Below are 18,473 nucleotides of genomic sequence, written 5' to 3'. Positions count from 1 at the left end.
CGCAGATCCACTGAGCGCTCAACACAGACAGCATAGTCAGAAGGAAGAGCGCAGGGCAAGCTAGCGAGACAGAAGTTAAGCTCTACTTGCAACAGGCAAATTGAACCTCATTCAGATCTGGCGTTTGGAATTATTTTGGTTTTCATGTGACGTATGACCCTGAAGGTAAGCGAGTCATGGACTAAAGTAAAACAGTATGTTGGATGTGCCATGCAATGCTCAATTACATTGGTGTGAACTAGTGTGTTAGCGCAGTTAGCTCGTTAACGTGTTGGCCGTCTAGCCCCATGCACGGAGTGATCGGCGGTAGCTCGTTAACGGAGATTTGCCGTGTTGTGGCGTTAAGGTCATTTCAACGAGATTAACCTGAAAGCACTAGTGGGAACACAACGAATATGACTGCACATTTACGCCGACATCATCCTAGTGCAAAGACAAGTGGAAGCAGACAAAAAAAAGCAAGCATGCTACTAACTTTAGCCGAGTCATTTAGACAGCTGTTAGCACATGATTCTCCTTATGCTGCTGAGAATATAGCCCAGAAGAAGCGGATAGTATAGCTTTTATTTTGGAAAGAGCCATTTCTCTGTAATAAACTCTCTTTTCCAAAGATGAGTGATTCCTCAATCAGATACAGGGCTTGCAATATCGCTAGCCCGACGTCCTGGAGCTAGCGATTTTTTTCAGTCGGGCTACCAAAATCTTTCTCTTCCCTGCCCGTCGGGCTATTGTAGGAAAAATATATGTCAATGCTTTTGCATTCTTTCAGAAATGTAGCTGGGTAATTATGTCATTGGCATCGGTGAGCCACTGTCAATATGTGACATATTGAAGTCGCGTTTGAATTTGCGCTTGTTTTTTTGCTTTCACTTTGCAATCGTGCGAACTGTGTATAGAGAGCGACAGCACTGATCTGTGAGTGATGATAATTTGTGCACCAATTCCTCTGACATCGTCTTATTAATCGTTAGCTTACTATGCAAACATGACAAGTGAAATCTCCCGCAGCTTACACATGTGAGAGGTTGATCGCGCAGAGAATCGCTGAGCTTATGTGAGTGAGCGTGTAAAAGCATTTCAGTTCTGCTGAGCCAAATAAGACAGGTCAGGGTGAAGAAGTGACAGCCAAAGAAAAGCTTACCACAAAACGGAGAAGTTATGACAAATCAGACTATAAGGCAAAAAGAAAGTGCAGCTTTATGGTTTCATGGACAAAAGAATTTCTGTGGCTGCGATATGACGAGCTAAATAACCAGGGCTGCACATAAGTGGTCCGCAGGTGCGCATTCGCTGTCAAAATAAAAAACACGCACAAGGGTTAGGGTTAAATTTAAAAACTGTACTTTTGAGTTAAAATATATATTTATAATTTTAATAAATGACAAATTAAAAATGCATGAACATTTTTTTGTATCGAAAAAATATCGAACCGTGACACCAAAGTATCGAACCGAACCGAACCGTGAATTTTGTGTATCGTTGCACCCCTAGTTAAGAGGTGTCATTGTAACTCCAAATATGGCAATTAGAGGGTCTTTTCTGATCTGGATTTCAAAAAGTCCTGAAAGTACAGAAAAGAAATCACTCCAGAATCTGTGCAAACTTGGATAGAAGAAAAACATATGACTTAGGTTACAATGTGAGGTTTGACATCTGTCACACTGATCTAGAACTGAAGGAAAGATTTTAGATAAATGGGAATTTGGAAAATTGACTGTTTAAAACTTCAAACTGTACAAGCCATAACATAGCACATGGTGTACTTGAAAGTATGGCGAGAATCATGTTATCCCACCATGATTCAAACACTTCAGCACCTAATTGACGCTCCCACGCAGTTCGGATTTTACTTGATGAGTCAGATTCAGTCGCCATAAGTGTATGATATATATTAGATAGAGTTAATTTCTGATTAGGCCTAAGAACCAGAAGGTCAACACATGGTGGGTCAGCAGGGAGAATTTGGAAAATTTGGAAACAGTGATGAAATACAGTGTCTAATTTAAAAGCAGAGAAACAAGTGAGAAGGAGGCAGGTTAAATTTTGGGGACAGCTCTGAAAAGCTAAGAAAGACATTCTCTTTGTGAAGGGCTTGCATGGTTTTTATGCCTCTTTTATGCCAGATCAAGTAAGCGGCATAGGTGGTGGCAGGGGGAAATGACGATTTCTTAACAACAGTATTCTGCTAGAGGAAGATATGAATTTATAATGAGATCTAAACTGAGACCAAATCTTAAGTGTAGAGAGCACTATGGGATTTAAAGTAACAGAAGATTTAGAAGAAGTTTAATAATAGATAAGAGAGGTGGGTGAAAAAGGTGGGAAAATTGAATTTCAAGTTTACACCAAATCAGATCTGGTGAATTTAGGCAGTAAGTGAATTTACGTTTAAGTATGTGAAGACCAGTAATACATCAAAAATTTTGGTAGGGAAAGATCCCCATTAGAGGTGAACTTTTGCAATAGAGAGAGCCCTTCCACAGAAAAGAAGAAACCATCTGGTCTGAGGACTTAAAAAACTGTTTGGACAGAAATAGGGGAATACTATTTCCCCTGACATAAAAAGAGAAACCTGGGTAGCACATTCATTTTGATAACATTAGTCCTGCCTATTGGTGACAAAGGGATAGCAGGGGGCTCTAATTTTCAGAAAACTGTGAAGGCAAAGTACGTGTAGTATTAATTCCAAGCATTTAAACCCTGAGGGGCTGAGCTCGAAAGGAATGTCAGATGTCAGTCACCATAGGATGGACTAAATTTGGTTTCTTTGCTCCTTTATGTAAGACACTACTTTATAACTGCAGTGATGTGAAAAAGAAAACAATGTGATTATGGCATCATGTGAAACTTTTTTTTTTCACATCCCTGAGTTATACACTATTATAAAGTACTGTGACAGTTGGTATTTTTTTCTGCATTTTAGGAAGAACGTATAACATTTAATGAAGAAACCTTTCTAAACCATCGGTCGAGTGCCATGAGACAGTTCCTTCAGAATGCCATTCAGCTGCAGTTATTCAAACAGGTATTTATATGCTTACACCCCTCACTGTGTCTCTGTGCCTAACACTAAACATTAGCCTACTAACCTTTACCTGTACTGGCACAATGTCTTCACTGTGAAAGTGTAAAGATAAAATAAAAATAAATACATTTTACTATAAAAGGCCACACGCACACACACAAGCTTCCTTTTGCTGGCTCATGTGTTTTGGTTTGACCTGCAGTTCATTGACGGCCGCTTAGACCTGCTGAACTCAGGCGAAGGTTTTAGTGACATCTTTGAGGAGGAGATCAACATGAGTGAATATGCAGGTCAGTATTCACACTGGAATACTATTTATGCTCTGTAATAGGATATGAAATTTCCTCATCTAGTATCCAGTATTCCACCTGCTTGATGCTGTGTATTTTTGTTTCTCCCCCACAGGCAGTGACAAAACCTACCACCAGTGGTTGTTCACTGTAAAGGTAAGCACATCTGAATACTAAGATTAGTTTCTTAACCAAGTTGTATCCATAAAATCAAAGGGGTTAAGAGGGTAATCCCTCAACCTGCACTGCACTCTGCAGCTGTAGATATTATTGAAACATGTAAACATATGTCATCTCAATTATCTTGTTTTGTTAGAAGGAAAAAGAAGCATTCAGGAAGTTTTTAAATTATATATTTTACTTATAGTCAAAAGCATATAAATCAAGAGTAAAATTTTACCCATCTGTTGACAACAGCTGTTTGCTAAGATAGAAATCATGGAAATTTTGAAAATTCAGCATCTAATGGAATTAATTTTAAAAATAAATGGCTCCAGAGGGTTGAACATGTAGGTTTTTTTTGGCAATTGTATCAATTTTTGAAATATTGTTTCAGTTATCTGCTATGCTGTTAGGTCATGGTCTCACACACCAGCACAAATCTCTGTCGAAACGTGTGAAAAACACTATATATATCCCATGATTCAATAACTTGCATAGCCACTTTTAGCAGTAACTTGAAATAATTGTTTTCTGTATAAATTTTTCAGCCACTCTCTTTTGGAATTTGTGCCCATTTCTTTGTGCAACATTCCAGGTTTTATTTACACAGAGTGCTTTAGTCAGGTTGAGGCCTGGACTTTGACTAGTGCAGCAACTTCATTCTTTCCTTTTACAGTCATGCCGTTGTAGATTTGGTGGTGTACTTGGGATCATTGTCATATTGGATAACCAAGTTTTCAAGTCAGTTCACTTTTATTTATATAGCATCAATTCACGACACCAGTGGCCTCAAGGTGTTTTATATTATAAGGCAAAGACCCTACAATAATACAGAGAAAACTGAGAGAAACTCAACAATTAGAACCCTCCCCCTCGAGCAAGCACTTTGGTGACAGTGGGAAAGAAAAACTCCCCTTTAACAGGAAGAGATCTTCAGCAGAACCAGGCTCAGGGAGGGGTGGCCATCTGCCAAGACCACTTGGGGGTGAGATGATGAAGACAGGACAGAGACATGCTGTGGAAGAGAGCCGGAGATTAATAATACTTAATGATTAAATGCGGATGTGTATAAACACATCGTGTTGTCTGATTCTGCAAATAGACAATGTTATGTTGCATTCACTCCTTTATTCGACTCACTTTGTTCTATGTGTTTCAGTGCTTTATATAATTGTAGGTGCTAATATATAAAAATAAAAATACAACAGGTATAATAAGTATTGAACACATCACCAATTTTCTAAATAAATATATTTCTAAAGATGCTGTTGGCATAAAATTCTCACCAGATGTTGGTAGCTATCCATTCAATCCACACATGCAAAGAAATCAAATCATAGATTATTACACAATGTCCATAAATTGTGTAATAATACGAAATAACGCAGGGAAAAAGAACCAAGCAGGTGACGAAAGGGAGGTGAAAACAAAATCATGACACCAGCTGAAATTCATCAGTAGTTAAAAACCTGCCACTTAGTGCAAAATAATATCAGCTGTTTTTGTCCTAACTGATGGGTTATAAAAAAAGATGTCTCATTACCAAGGTGTCACACAAGAAACATCTCATATGAGAACAAAATTGAATGTTTTTGCCATAATACACACCATATTTTGAAGTCAAAAGGTTGATGATGGATGTGGGAACATCATGGCATGGGACTGTTTTTCATTATGGCACACTTCATATAATTTAAGGAAGGATAAATGAAACAAATGACTGGTTCATTCTTGATTAAAAATCAGCTGCATATACCAAGATAACGAAATACCAATATACCAATACCATATACCAAGATGAAATTAAGGTGGACGTTTCAGCAAGACAATGGTCCCAAACACAGCCAAGGAAATTCTCAGTTGGTTTCAGAGAAAGAAAACAAGGCTGCTAGAATGGCCCAACCAATTACCTGACCAATTGAAAATCTATGGAAAGAACGAAAGAAAGAAAGAAAATTGGTGACGTTTCAATAGTTATTTCATATCACCAGTTATTTCCATGAGTAACATTTTTAAGAGGCTTTAACAGGTTTCTTGTATGTGGGGTATCACATAATGCAGAATGACACTGATAACACTCTGAATAAAAGATTAAAAATTGTTGCAAACTGGGAAAGACACCATTTCCCTTGTTTTTTCCATGTTGGTTAAATCACTGCTAACAAAATGGTAAATGGATTAGTACCTATATAGCACTTTTCTACTCTATTTGAGGAGTCAAAGTGCTTTCTTACCATAAGACTCATTCACCCGTACTTTCATATAAGCAAATTATTTTCTGTTCCTAAGTACTTTTAACCTAACATTCATACACTCAAGTGTGCATCAGGGGAATCTGATTTTTTGATATCTTGCCCAAGGATACTTCAACATGCAGACCACAGGTGCCTGGGATTGAACCATTGACCTTCAGATTAGTAGACACCCGCCTCTCCTTTTTGAGACAGAAACTTTGATGGGCTAATGTTAATTTAATGTTTCAACTGGTTTTAAGGATTTTGATTGGAGTTTGAGAACTTTGATGATACTGGTTCAACTAAAAATTAATCGTAATATATATAAATATATAACAATTTTGTTTGTTTTGCAGAAAGGTGGTGGAGCCATCTTCAACACAGTGAAGACCAAAGCAAACCCAGCTATGAAGACAGTTTATAAATTTGTGAGCACTTTAGTGACTTTTGAAATTTCTTCCATGTATCAGCTGTTAATATTAATCCCCTGTGTTACAATATGAGCTAACATGGTGATCAACCATATCAGCAACAAACCTTGTGTGTTACAAAGCTATATTGTTTCAAGGTTTAATTAACAGAGCTCCTCTGAAAAGTATAAAGGATCTGTGAGCATGAGGTGTCGACGTGGGTGATACTCTGCACCTTTATTCTTATTTACGTAGTTTCACTGTGTAGATGAGACTTGCCTCAACTTTCCTTTGAAATGTAAGAATCATAAGAAGATGTAAATACATTCACAATGGCAATGACCTATGTGTGCTTATGTGCTCAACAGGCCAAGGACCATGCAAAAATGAGGATCAGAGAAGTCAAGAGTCGGTTGAAGCAAAAGGTATTGATTTGTTTTCCTGCTCTGAATCATTTGGGAGTTTTAATCATGAATTATAATGATGGCTTCCCTAATCTGTCATTTTTGACCCTATGGCCTTCCAGCCACAGCATGCAGCCTCTGTCCTTCTTTTCCTTCTCTGCCATCACTACTTTCACCTTTGTTAACTTTTCTTTTTCCTGTGTCCCCCCCCCACCACTGCAGGAGCAAGCAGAGAATGGACTCTCCACTGAGGGGTCAGCAGTGACTGATGATGACAGCACAGCAGGATTTTCCACCTCCACTGGTGCAGCTAGAAGCAACAGGTCACTGCAAAACTGGGAAGACAGTCGGCCAGTCACTATGCACTTGGGACAGGTGGGCAAAAAGGATGTGACAATGTAAAAACGCTAAAAACGTTTCATATGAAACACTTATGTCATAGCACACCTGAAATGCTATGTCAAAGGGGGATTTAAATGTGGTGTGTTAAAATAGCATTATTCTGTTTGTAGCATTATGTTTGATTGCATCTCCCAGTACAAAAATATGAGACTGATATTGTATATTGTAATTATTTAAATTTGGAAAAAAAAGATTAAAATGTGCTCGCAAAGCACTATCTATATATTTACGTTCCAGAGTAGATAAGCTGACGTGTGTAATTATTTTTTTAAACTATATACAATCATGGGCTGTATTATTAGGTACACCTGTACAGCTATTCATTGCAAATATCTAAGAAACAGCTTATGGGTGGCAAAGTGGTTCATTTACAAATTGGAAGGTTGTTTGAATGATGGAATCAGGGATCTACTAAGGATTGCCTCTGATGGATCCATTAGTCTGAGTCTGTATATGAATGTTTGAAATCACTTGGGCACAGGAAAAAAAAGTCCTGTGAAGTATGGAGTTGTATAGAAGAGAGGGCAATGGACTAACCAGATTGATTAACTCAAAGTGAAAGGAAGTCTGAAGAGCAGAGAAGAAGTGTACTGGTCCCAGTTTTCAAGAATTCAGTTCAGTTTCAGTTTTATTTATATAGGGCAAAATCACAACAGCAGTTGCCTTAAGGTGCTTTACATTGTACGTTAAAGACCCTACAATAATACAGAGAAAAAACAGAAAATCCCAATAATCAGATGACCCCCCTGTGAGCAAGAACTTTGGTCAGTGAGGAAAAAATGTAAAGGGAGAAAGGTAGGACAAGGACACATTGTGGAAGATAGCCAGAGATTAATAGTAACTAATATTAAATACAGAGTGGTATATAAATACACAGTGACTGGAAAACATGACATAAAACAGAACAAAGGTAATGGGCGGAGCTGTAGTAACTATAGAGTGGAAAAGATAATGAGCTATGAGCTAAAGCTATTGGAAAGAGTTGTTCCGCGAAACAGCGAGGCCGCGAAAGGTGAACCGCGTTATAGCGAGGGACCACTGTATATATGCACACACATACATACATATATATATATACACACATACACAGTGGCTTGCAAAAGTATTCGGCCCCCTTGAACTTTTCCACATTTTGTCACATTACAGCCACAAACATGAATCAATTTTAATTGGAATTCCACGTGAAAGACAAATACAAAGTGGTGTACACGTGAGAAGTGGAACGAAAATCATACATAATTCCAAACATTTTTTACAAATAAATAACTGAAAAGTGGGGTGTGCGTATTTACTCAGCCCCCTGAGTCAATACTTTGTAGAACCACCTTTTGCTGCAATTACAGCTGCCAGTCTTTTAGGGTCTGTCTCTACCAGCTTTGCACATCTAGCGACTGAAATTCTTGCCCATTCTTCTTTGCAAATCAGCTCCAGCTCAGTCAGATTAGATGGACAGCGTTTGTGAACAGCAGTTTTCAGATCTTGCCACAGATTCTCGATTGGATTTAGACACCAGACAGGTCAGGGATAAAGGTATTGAGAAATTTAAAGCAGGCTTAGGCTACAAAAAGATTTCCCAAGCCTTGAACATCCCACGGAGCACTGTTCAAGCGATCATTGAGAAATGGAAGGAGTATGGCACAACTGTAAACCTACCAAGACAAGGCCGTCCACCTAAACTCACAGGCCGAACAAGGAGAGCGCTGATCAGAAATGCAGCCAAGAGGCCCATGGTGACTCTGGACAAGCTGCAGAGATCTACAGCTCAGGTGGGGGAATCTGTCCATAGGACAACTATTAGTCGTGCACTGCACAAAGTTGGCCTTTATGGAAGAGTGGCAAGAAGAAAGCCATTGTTAACAGAAAACCATAAGAAGTCCCGTTTGCAGTTTGCCACAAGCCATGTGGGGGACACAGCAAACATGTGGATGAAGGTGCTCTGGTCAGATGAGACCAAAATGCAAAACGCTATGTGTGGCGGAAAACTAACACTGCACATCACTCTGAACACACCACTGTCAAATATGGTGTGGCAGCATCATGCTCTGGGGGTGCTTCTCTTCAGCAGGGACAGGGAAGCTGGTCAGAGTTGATGGGGAAAATAGATGGAGCCAAATACAGGGCAATCTTGGAAGAAAACCTCTTGGAGTCTGCAAAAGACTTGAGACTGGGGCGTAGGTTCACCTTCCAGCAGGACAACGACCCTAAACATAAAGCCAGGGCAACAATGGAATGGTTTAAAACAAAACATATCCATGTGTTAGAACGGCCCAGTCAAAGTCCAGATCTAAATCCAATCGAGAATCTGTGGCAAGATCTGAAAACTGCTGTTCACAAACGCTGTCCATCTAATCTGACTGAGCTGGAGCTGTTTTGCAAAGAAGAATGGGCAAATATTTCAGTCTCTAGATGTGCAAAGCTGGTAGAGACAGACCCTAAAAGACTGGCAGCTGTAATTGCAGCAAAAGGTGGTTCTACAAAGTATTGACTCAGGGGGCTGAGTAGTTACGCACACCCCACTTTTCAGTTATTTATTTGTAAAAAATGTTTGGAATCATGTAGGATTTTCGTTACACTTCTCATGTACACTACTTTGTGTTGGTCTTTCACGTGGAATTCCAATAAAATTGATTCATGTTTGTGGCTGTAATGTGACAAAATGTGGAAAAGTTCAAGGGGGCCAAATACTTTTGCAAGCCACTGTATATATACACAATATATGTATAACAATCTATATCTATCTTTCTTTAGATAGTGGTACATTATTTGTATTTCTGACATTAAAATTTCTCCTTTCTCTCCTATTTCGTCATGTCCACAGGCTCGGCCACCAGTGCTGTTGAAAAGACCAAGCAGCAATCTGAGTCTGGAAAGCAGCATTGACCAGTAAGCATACTTTATTTATAAACAGCAAATTCCACTGTTTTTGAGTTTGTTCAGTCAAGAGATAAGGTTAATGTTCCCTTGTTGGAAAAGGCAGTGGATAAATTGTGGGCCTAAAGGATTCAAAAAACATGGGGGTTTCTTTAACCTTGTTAATATCTACAATCAACATACCTGGACACTTCTAAGTTCATCATATTAAAATGGGTCTCCATATATAATCCACATATAAACTGATAATATAATCTCAGCATCCACCTGCCACGACCGGTGGGGGTAAATGGAGATAGATGAGACAAAAGACATGCTGTGAAAGAGAGCCAGACATTAATAATAACTCATAACTAAGGGTGGGTTCAAGGCCTCCTGATCCAACCCTAACTATAAGCTTTGTCAAAACAGAAAAGTCTTAAATCTAATGTTAAAAGTAGAGAGTGTCTGTGTCCCTAATCCAAGCTGGGAGCTGGTTCCACAGAAGAAGGACCTGCAACCGGAAGGCTCTCCCTCCCATTCTACTTTTAAATATCCTAAGAGCCACAGGTAAACCTTCAGCCTGAGAACGAAGTGCTCTATTGGGATAATAGGGTACCATGAGGTCTTTAAGTTAACAGGATATTTCTAATTTTAGAGAGATTACACAAATTGAAGAAAGCAGTCCTACATATTTGTCTAACATGGCGCATTGAACAACATATCCTGGTCAAAAGCGACTCGACTAAGAGTATAATTGGAATGTTTGTTTGGTACCACTGAAAGATATTGATGATGGTGAAACAGTTGTTCTGTACTGCTGTACTGAGTTAGACACAAATCAGACTCCCTTCAATTGCCTCTTGGTGCATCACTCACAATTCAGACAAATCAATACATTTTGTGATGGGCGTTGGTGCAGCCCTTTAGCCCCTATGTCTGAAATAAACTGTTTTAAACCACCTTTCTTCTGATTGGCTACACTGTGTAAACAGATATTTTGAACATTAGGTGGAAGGGACTTCTGTGATGCCTATATAAGTACATCCCCCCTTTTTGACATCATAAAGATGGAGCAATAGGACAGAAGCTGTGTGCACCATTACAGGAACAAGATTTGCATCATTGGAAATGAGAAAAAATTAAGGATTTACTTGAAGGAGTGCCAAAAATTTGGATTATTTTCTTTTTCAACAAACTCTTTGCCCATTCAAATCAATAATCAACTAGAAAACTTCTAATTCTTCTAATTTCTCTTCTTAATGTGCCTCTTGCTTTCTGCCCCCTGTGTAATGAACTGTGTATTTTCTGTTGTCTTTCCTCTTGTCACTGTAGCCCTGTCCGTCCTACTCGTCACTACACAGTCTTTCTGTCTGAGGATTCGTCTGGAGATGAGCTCCAATACGACAATGAGTCCATCTCTGGGTTTCCTGACAGCTTTTTCTTCTCGGTCCCTTTTGAGTGGTCGCCTCTGTATGCATTTCCCTGATTGACTTTGCACTGTTTGGTTCATCAACAAGCCTTTCTTATTCCTTTTCTCTTTCAGTAATTGTGGGCATGTCTGTGCATAGCTACTTTTAAAGCTGTACATTTGGATAGGTTCTTGGATAGGGACATTTGTACAATTAGTACGATTAGGGAAACAAAACGATGTTATGTTGTTGGTACGGGCTTATGAAACCTGGGATCTAAAGTAAGTTCAACATACCCAGGATATCTTTCAATTATTGGGGTGGAAAATTGGTGACAAGGATAAGTGGTCATATGTTGTTGAGGGTTGTTATCAACTCAAGGGTGAAAGGGGTGGTGTGGGAAGCATCTGACCAATCACAAATGGGTGTTCCACAGATCATATGACTTCTCTTCCATAGAAAATTATCCCTGTGAGTGCAACCTACTCCAGAGATGTTATCTAATGGTGGTTAAATATCTCTAAAGAAATGAAATGTATACCAGTAAAATGCATTACGGTTGTAAAAAACAAACAAACAAAAAAACCTGTAAGTATACAGATCTTCAGACTTGGGAGAAAGTCAGGGTAACAATATGGAAACTTCACAAACAAATTTCCCAACCAACTAGGAAAATAAATCCAAGAGCCTTCTTAATCTAAGGTGACGATGCTGTGCTTATCACTGTACAGTGATAAGCACAGCTCTTCTTTTACTTCTATGTTAACATGTCTTTTTAGTACTGTAGATGCTTTTTTTAGTACTATTATACTCCGTTGATCCATCTATCCATCCATCCAATTTGTAATGATTACCTGGATCAGCTGTTTAACCAGAGATGGCCTGACCTTCCTCTCCCCAATCCTCTACTCCAGGCTTTTTAGAGACAGTGAAGTGTTCAAAGCCATGCAAGTTTAAGCATCCAGGGACCAAAACAGGTTAAAATGAAAAAGCAGAAACGAAAAAAACAGCAGACCCCTATTGTTCCAGCCACAGATCAGTTGGTGGGCCTATGGTAGGACTGGCCTATGTGACTCATTCAGGCTGAGCCTGGGCAGGCTCCATAGGTTAAGGCACCAGGTGCTCTCAAGTGAGCCCCTCTCCTATGCCTGACTCTAGGGTGGGGTCCCCATAATTATGGTCTGGGTCAGGGGTCTGCAACCTTTAACACCCAAAGAGCCATTTGGACCCGGTTTCCACGCAAAAGAAAACACTGGGAGCCGCAAATACTTTTTGACATCTAAAATGAAGATAACACTGTATATATTGTTTTTTACCTTTATGCTTTGTGTGAACAACTAAGGTGTGTTGCTTATGAAATCCATGAAGTGCTACAGAGAAAATTACATTTTATTAATGTAATTAACACATTTTGAACTCTTAAAGCAATATAACAAAAGGAAAGACACCCAGCTGAACTAAAAGAATCCAGCAAACAAAAACTGTGAGCCGCCACCCTTATATCGCCTTTGGGATTTTGGAGCCTTGACCTGACTTTTAAAAAATAATTGGAAAAAAAAGCACTATGCTGCTAAAAGATGAAAAATAGAGATTTGCAAAATTCTGCCTAAATATGTATTTTACCTGGTTAATGTGTGTGGAGGGCGTGGTCTGCAGCGCCGCTGCAGGGGAGGCGGACGCACCTGAGCGGGACCCGCAATCACGCCACGCCGCCTTTACGTCTGTGCTATCTATGCTGTTGTTGGTATGTGTCGGGCTGTGAGCTGCAAAGCTACAGCCGGCTGTATGCGTACAGCAACCGTGTGTGAAAAGTGGTCAATAAAGAGATGCTGAAAAGCGTGTTCATGGAGACATCGTCGGGTCTGCCGTGGTATGTTTACAATGGGACTTCTGCTCCTGAACCTCTGCGCACAGCGTCTGCAGATCTGGGCTGTACGAAGTCACTTTCATCTTTACGCAGGACTGTAAGCTGTCATCTGTGAGGCATGAGTGGTGTTTGTTTTTAACATAGTTCACGGTGGCGAATAGCTGCTGACATAATGTGGATCCGAAGATCCATAACTGGCCTACCTGGGGTTGAAAGTCTCGATAAATGCACGGCGTTTCGGCGAGCATACCGGCTTCCGCCAGTGTGACGCTTATTTTGAGCGATGAAAAAATAATAGAGTACAATTTTTTTTTATATTTCAATATCACAATAATCTTCCAATTTAGAACTACAAGTTAAAAATGAACTAACATAAAGAAAATACACTTCAGCTAAATACTTCTAATTTATTTTCCCAAACCACGCGGAGCCGCACTAAAAGAACTAAAGAGCCGCGGGTTGCCGACCCCTGGTCTGAGTAATATTTATGGATTTCGTTGTTATAGGGGTTTATTATAGGGTTTGTTTGTTTTTTAAATCACACTTAGTCTGGCCCCTTACCCAGTACTAATTTGCCTTGGGAGCCTTGACTAGGGGCAAATTGCCCCTGACAACATGGCTCCTGGGATCCCTCCAAAACAATGAGGTGGCCATTCATGGAGGGGCAATTTAAGAGTGGTGGCTGTGATAGAGGTAGAGCAGTGCATCTACTGAAATAAACAAAAAAAATTTGTATATGATTAATTTCTATTAATATCTGATTTGTACCATGATTCTTTGAACCAGTATGATGAAGTTCTCCAACTCTGCCTGTCTAAGTCAAAAACATTGAAGGGCAAATGTTCCAAACTTAAATTATTTTAAAGTCATTGGCTGAAAAGGTAGAGCAGGTCATCTACTGATTTGGAGGTCTGTTGTTTTATCCCAGACTCCTGCTTGTATGCATGTCGAAGTATCCTTTGACAAGATATGTGTTCATCGGCGTGTGAATCTTGCATAGAAAGCACTTAGATATAGAAAAAATGCTTGTATGAATGTGTATGTGAATGGTGAATGAGAAATGCTGTCATAAGCGCTAGAAAAATAGAGTAGAAAAGTGCATATAACATCCATTGTGAGGAAGAATTTATAATAACAGGTTTATCTCTTTTCCTGCAGGCCACAGCCGTACCACACACTAAAAGAGGTTGAGTTGATAGAAAGTCATGATACTGGTTTTGGGCCACCAGAAAGTCATACTGCCCCCCCTAGCCCAGTCAATGAGAAGTTCTCCAATCTCAACTTGCTTGGTGACTTTTTTGGGTGCCTGGACGAACCTGAGAGCCAACCAGTTGCCTTGGCTAAGAGTCTCGAGGATCTGAGGACTTCTAAAGACTCCGATGAGTTGCAGCCCAAGTTTACCTACCAGGTGAGATTTCTGTTCCAGACACTACCTGAATAGTTTGTATTATAATTAATTTTATTATATAAGATTAGTTTTTTTCTAAATTAAATCCAGATATTCCAGACTGTTTGTAAATTCCACAATCTGTACATGAGGATTAATGGTCCTCAGATGATGATCTAAAAGCTTTTAGAAGACACGTAGTAGTGGATCACATATTTTGTTGTCTACCTATTGAACACTATGAAAACACTATTTAAAATTGTATTGGGGAAAAAAAAAAGTGTGTGTATATATATATATATATATATATATATATATATATGTATGTATGTATGTATGTATGTATGTATGTATGTATGTATGTATGTATGTATGTATGTATGTATGTATGTATGTATGTGTGTGTGTGTGTGTGTGTGTGTGTAAATCTCATCTCAAAAACTCATAATGGCTCATGGCATAATATATGTGTATATATATTACACCATGTGAGTTAAGAAGCAGTAGTACTGTAGGATTTACTGAGCTAAATTGTGAAGAAAAACAACTCAAGTGGTTCTTTAAATTCTGATCTCTTGTGCTTGCAGCGGCTGGACGTAAACGTTGGTGACAATTCACGAACATTTCCAGGGCTCAAGCTCTCCAACTCTTACAACAAGCTGTGGAGTACAGGTCATGAAAAAATGCCTTTGCCTGGTCCCTCTACCTGTAATAGACCTCCATCTGTCCAACTTCCTGTGTACACAGGAACCCAATCCCCAGGGCTTGATAGCTCCAGCACGTGCCCTGAGCCTTTGGACCTTTCCTCTCTAGGTAATATCACTATTCCTCGTCCCCAGGGAAGGAAGACACCTGAGCTTGGTTCTGTCTTGACACCTCCCACAGCCCAGTCATGCTCCAAACCAGCAGGAACTGGTGAAGGAAGGACTATATCAGGGGGAGAAGAGTTTAGACAAGCTCTGAGCATGTCCACAGATGGAGATTTGCTGAAGACCCCTAAGAGTACTAAGGAAGGTATAGATCTCATAAGCCTTTTAGATCCTCTAAAGAACTCAGCACAGACCAGCTCCACTGCACCAACTGATGGGACAGATAGTAGTATCTCATCTTCCTACAAGCTAGTACTACAACCTGGATCCTACCCACAGGGCTTGCCCTCTTTCCCAAAATATCCAAACCTATCACTAAACCCTTTCACCCAGTCTTTGCAAAACCCTTCCCTTCAAATGCATTACTCACCAATTATAAGTGGAAACCCCTTTAATACAGTCTCCAGACCTCCGCCAGGCCCTTATATGCCTGCTCCAACGCAGCAGCAGTCATTTACAACACTACCGGGGCTTTACAGACAGCATTCGCCAGGCAGTTCCACTGCCCCACCCAGCTATTCACTGCTCCAATCAGCATTCCCGTCATCAGTCACCTCTCTGCCTCACTCCTCTGCCAGCAATCACACTTTTTCCACAGCTATAAATGCACTGGGAAAGCCACTTAATGTTGAACAGGACAGTCAGAAGCCTCAGGATCCTTTTGGGGACCTGTTGTCCTTGGCCAGACCAGCTTCATCCCAAAAACAGAAGGTGGAGGACCTCCGGAGGAAATGGGAAACATTTGACTAAAATCTTTATATGTGCATAGAGATTATTTTATGTCACTTCTACCACTGCTCTATCCAGGACCTTGGGTTGCTTTTAATAGTGGAATAATCTGATTTAGTCTGTTATACTTGTCTAGCTCAAAAAAATACAGATTAAATGAAGATTAAAGACTGCTGAAAAATGCCATGTCAGAGTTCTAATAGAGTTGTCCTGATTGCCTAAGTGGAAAAACAAAGAGCAGGTACATTTTGTATGCTATCTGCAACCAGGCTGATGAGTGTGTAGGCGCTCCCAGTTTTTCCGTCGTAGAATATAGGTCAGAACTTATTTTTTTGAGGCAGGATTCTAAATTCCGAAGTAATAAATACAAGATACAATAAATAAAACGCACATTAATCAGCTGCACCATTAAAAACCACCTTCCTTGTGCTGGGTACATTAGTCATTCTGTTGTCATGTCATGAGTCTATCTGTGTAGATGCATTAGAAATGAAGTGATTTTCAAACCAGTTACTTTTTTTTGTAGTTCAAAGCCTCTAACACTGAACTACAGAAGTCAACATGACAACAGTTCTTACGCAGGTGTTCTAATTCTTTGAATATGCTGAGGTCCTCTTTATTCCAAGTATCCATGATTGTGTTCATAAGCAAGTATAATACAGACCGTTTTTTTGTTTTAATTCTTCTTTGGTGTAGTAGTCTTCAGGGCACAAGAGGAACTGTGAGTATACTGTTTTTTTTCAAATGCATGAATGTGAAATTGCAAAAGCGATTTAAAAAAAATTTAAAGGTCCCTAGAGTATTAGTTGTTTAGACAATAGCTCTGTGTTATCCTCAAAAAATAAACTAAAACAAGCAGGAAAATGGTTTGTTCAGAGGAAATGCAAATTGATGTTGGTTTGTAAATACCCAGCTGTAGCCATCATTTCAGAGTTGATGGAAGAAAAATAAAAGGTCTTTGTACCTATAAAGTCCTCTGTGGAGCTTCTCAGTAGGTTATTACCTTTTAGTGGGCTCCAGAGCAGTTTGCTCCAAAAGCACCGATTAACTGCAACAGAAGGTCCTGATATAGAAGGCAAAAATGGTCACATGATGACACCCTCACCCTCTGATTGATGACCAGTGACAAACTCTTTCTATTAAACAGATTGGGAAACGTGGATGCATTTCTACAAATTGTGTTACGTCATGTGTGATTTTCCTGGGGAAAATGCCTTTCTGTAAAGGCATTTACCAAAACATTTGCTTGTACATTTCATTGCGCAGCTCTCTTGTGGGTCATTTGTCTTCAGTGCCATCCCATTATCTGTGTATAAACTTTAAGAATAGCACCCATTATTTCCTGAAAGCGCATAAATGTCACAATAGCACACGTTTTCATGAAGTCAGCTTCTATGATTAGCTCACATTATTATTTTTAGCTAGTCTGCTATAGCAAAAGAACATCCTAATCGAATTAAGTGGCTGTCACTACAAAATATAGTGCACCTCATATGTGCATAGTTCTTCTATTGATGTTTTAGTAGCTTTGTACACAATGAATTTTTTGCTTGGGTGTGTTTTGTTTTGGGGGTTTTTTTGTTTTGTTTGTTGCTTTCATGTTAAATTCTGTTTAATGCTTTTCTCTCTGACCTGAAAAAATGTGTTGTCAATAATTTTTTAAGACCGTCTACAAGCATAAGATTACATTACATTTCCTGGAATATTTTAAAGTTGTTTGTCTGCTAAATATATGAATACTTTAAAACCCCTTGTTGTATAGTATTGTTTTGCTGGATCTTTTGGACAAGCCTTTGCTGATATATTTTCCTTTTTTTGGTTTTTGCAACTGTGATTAGCTAATGAGGCTGCTTAAACATTGTGATGTAAGAGGAATAATAATAGCTTCTCACACTTTGGCCATCAGTTTCTAAATTATCTGCTCTGACCTCTCTACCATTACACAATTGTGTCAGTGTCTTTCTCAGCTTTTTACTGCGTTCCAGATATTTTTGATGCGTTCATGTGTGGTGAATACCAAAAAAAATTAACAGCTTGAAAGTGCTGTGCAGATCAGCTGTAGCTGCTGTCTTGTGTGCCTATTTGTAAAGACAACACTATATTTGTTCTAAGAATGACTAAAGACTGCTGAATAGTATCCTACTGCATTTGCATATAATTTAAATCTACAAATATCAGTTTCATTAAAATTACATATTTCACAATGTTTTGTGTCAACCACACTGTCTGTGTGTGTTTCTTTTTAACCTTATATATATATATATATATATATATATATATATATAGAGAGAGAGAGAGAGAGATATATATATATTTAACTTAGGTTTTTTTTTTTTCAATCTGATGTTGCCATTAGATGTTTCTATGTGGTTAAAGCTGGATTTTGTTAGCTTGAACTGGTGTGATGTGGTGACCTTTATTTCTTTTTTTGA

At 39.1% G+C, this 18,473-nt stretch overlaps 1 protein-coding gene across 2 annotated transcripts in view; it reads left to right on the top strand.

The window, feature by feature from the left end:
* Positions 1-18,243, top strand: part of dennd1a (DENN/MADD domain containing 1A) — a 42,197-nt gene extending 23,954 nt beyond the window's left edge. The window contains exons 14-23 of one of the 2 annotated variants that reach the window (XM_080876613.1): positions 2,924-3,025; positions 3,228-3,315; positions 3,431-3,471; positions 6,068-6,139; positions 6,490-6,546; positions 6,748-6,900; positions 9,746-9,810; positions 11,113-11,250; positions 14,215-14,464; positions 15,031-18,243. In XM_080876613.1, coding sequence (XP_080732739.1) covers positions 2,924-3,025; positions 3,228-3,315; positions 3,431-3,471; positions 6,068-6,139; positions 6,490-6,546; positions 6,748-6,900; positions 9,746-9,810; positions 11,113-11,250; positions 14,215-14,464; positions 15,031-16,062 — 1,998 coding nt within the window. In that variant the 3' untranslated portion in view covers positions 16,063-18,243. The remainder of the gene's footprint in view (positions 1-2,923; positions 3,026-3,227; positions 3,316-3,430; positions 3,472-6,067; positions 6,140-6,489; positions 6,547-6,747; positions 6,901-9,745; positions 9,811-11,112; positions 11,251-14,214; positions 14,465-15,030) is intronic. The other variant, XM_080876614.1, reaches the window with a different exon arrangement.
* The last annotated feature ends 230 nt before the right edge of the window (positions 18,244-18,473 follow it).

This window comes from Rhamphochromis sp. 'chilingali' (genome assembly GCF_963969265.1).
Source record: "Rhamphochromis sp. 'chilingali' genome assembly, chromosome: 2".
NCBI classification, from domain to species: Eukaryota; Metazoa; Chordata; class Actinopteri; order Cichliformes; family Cichlidae; genus Rhamphochromis; species Rhamphochromis sp. 'chilingali'.
This window is presented reverse-complemented; position numbering and strand designations above follow the sequence as displayed.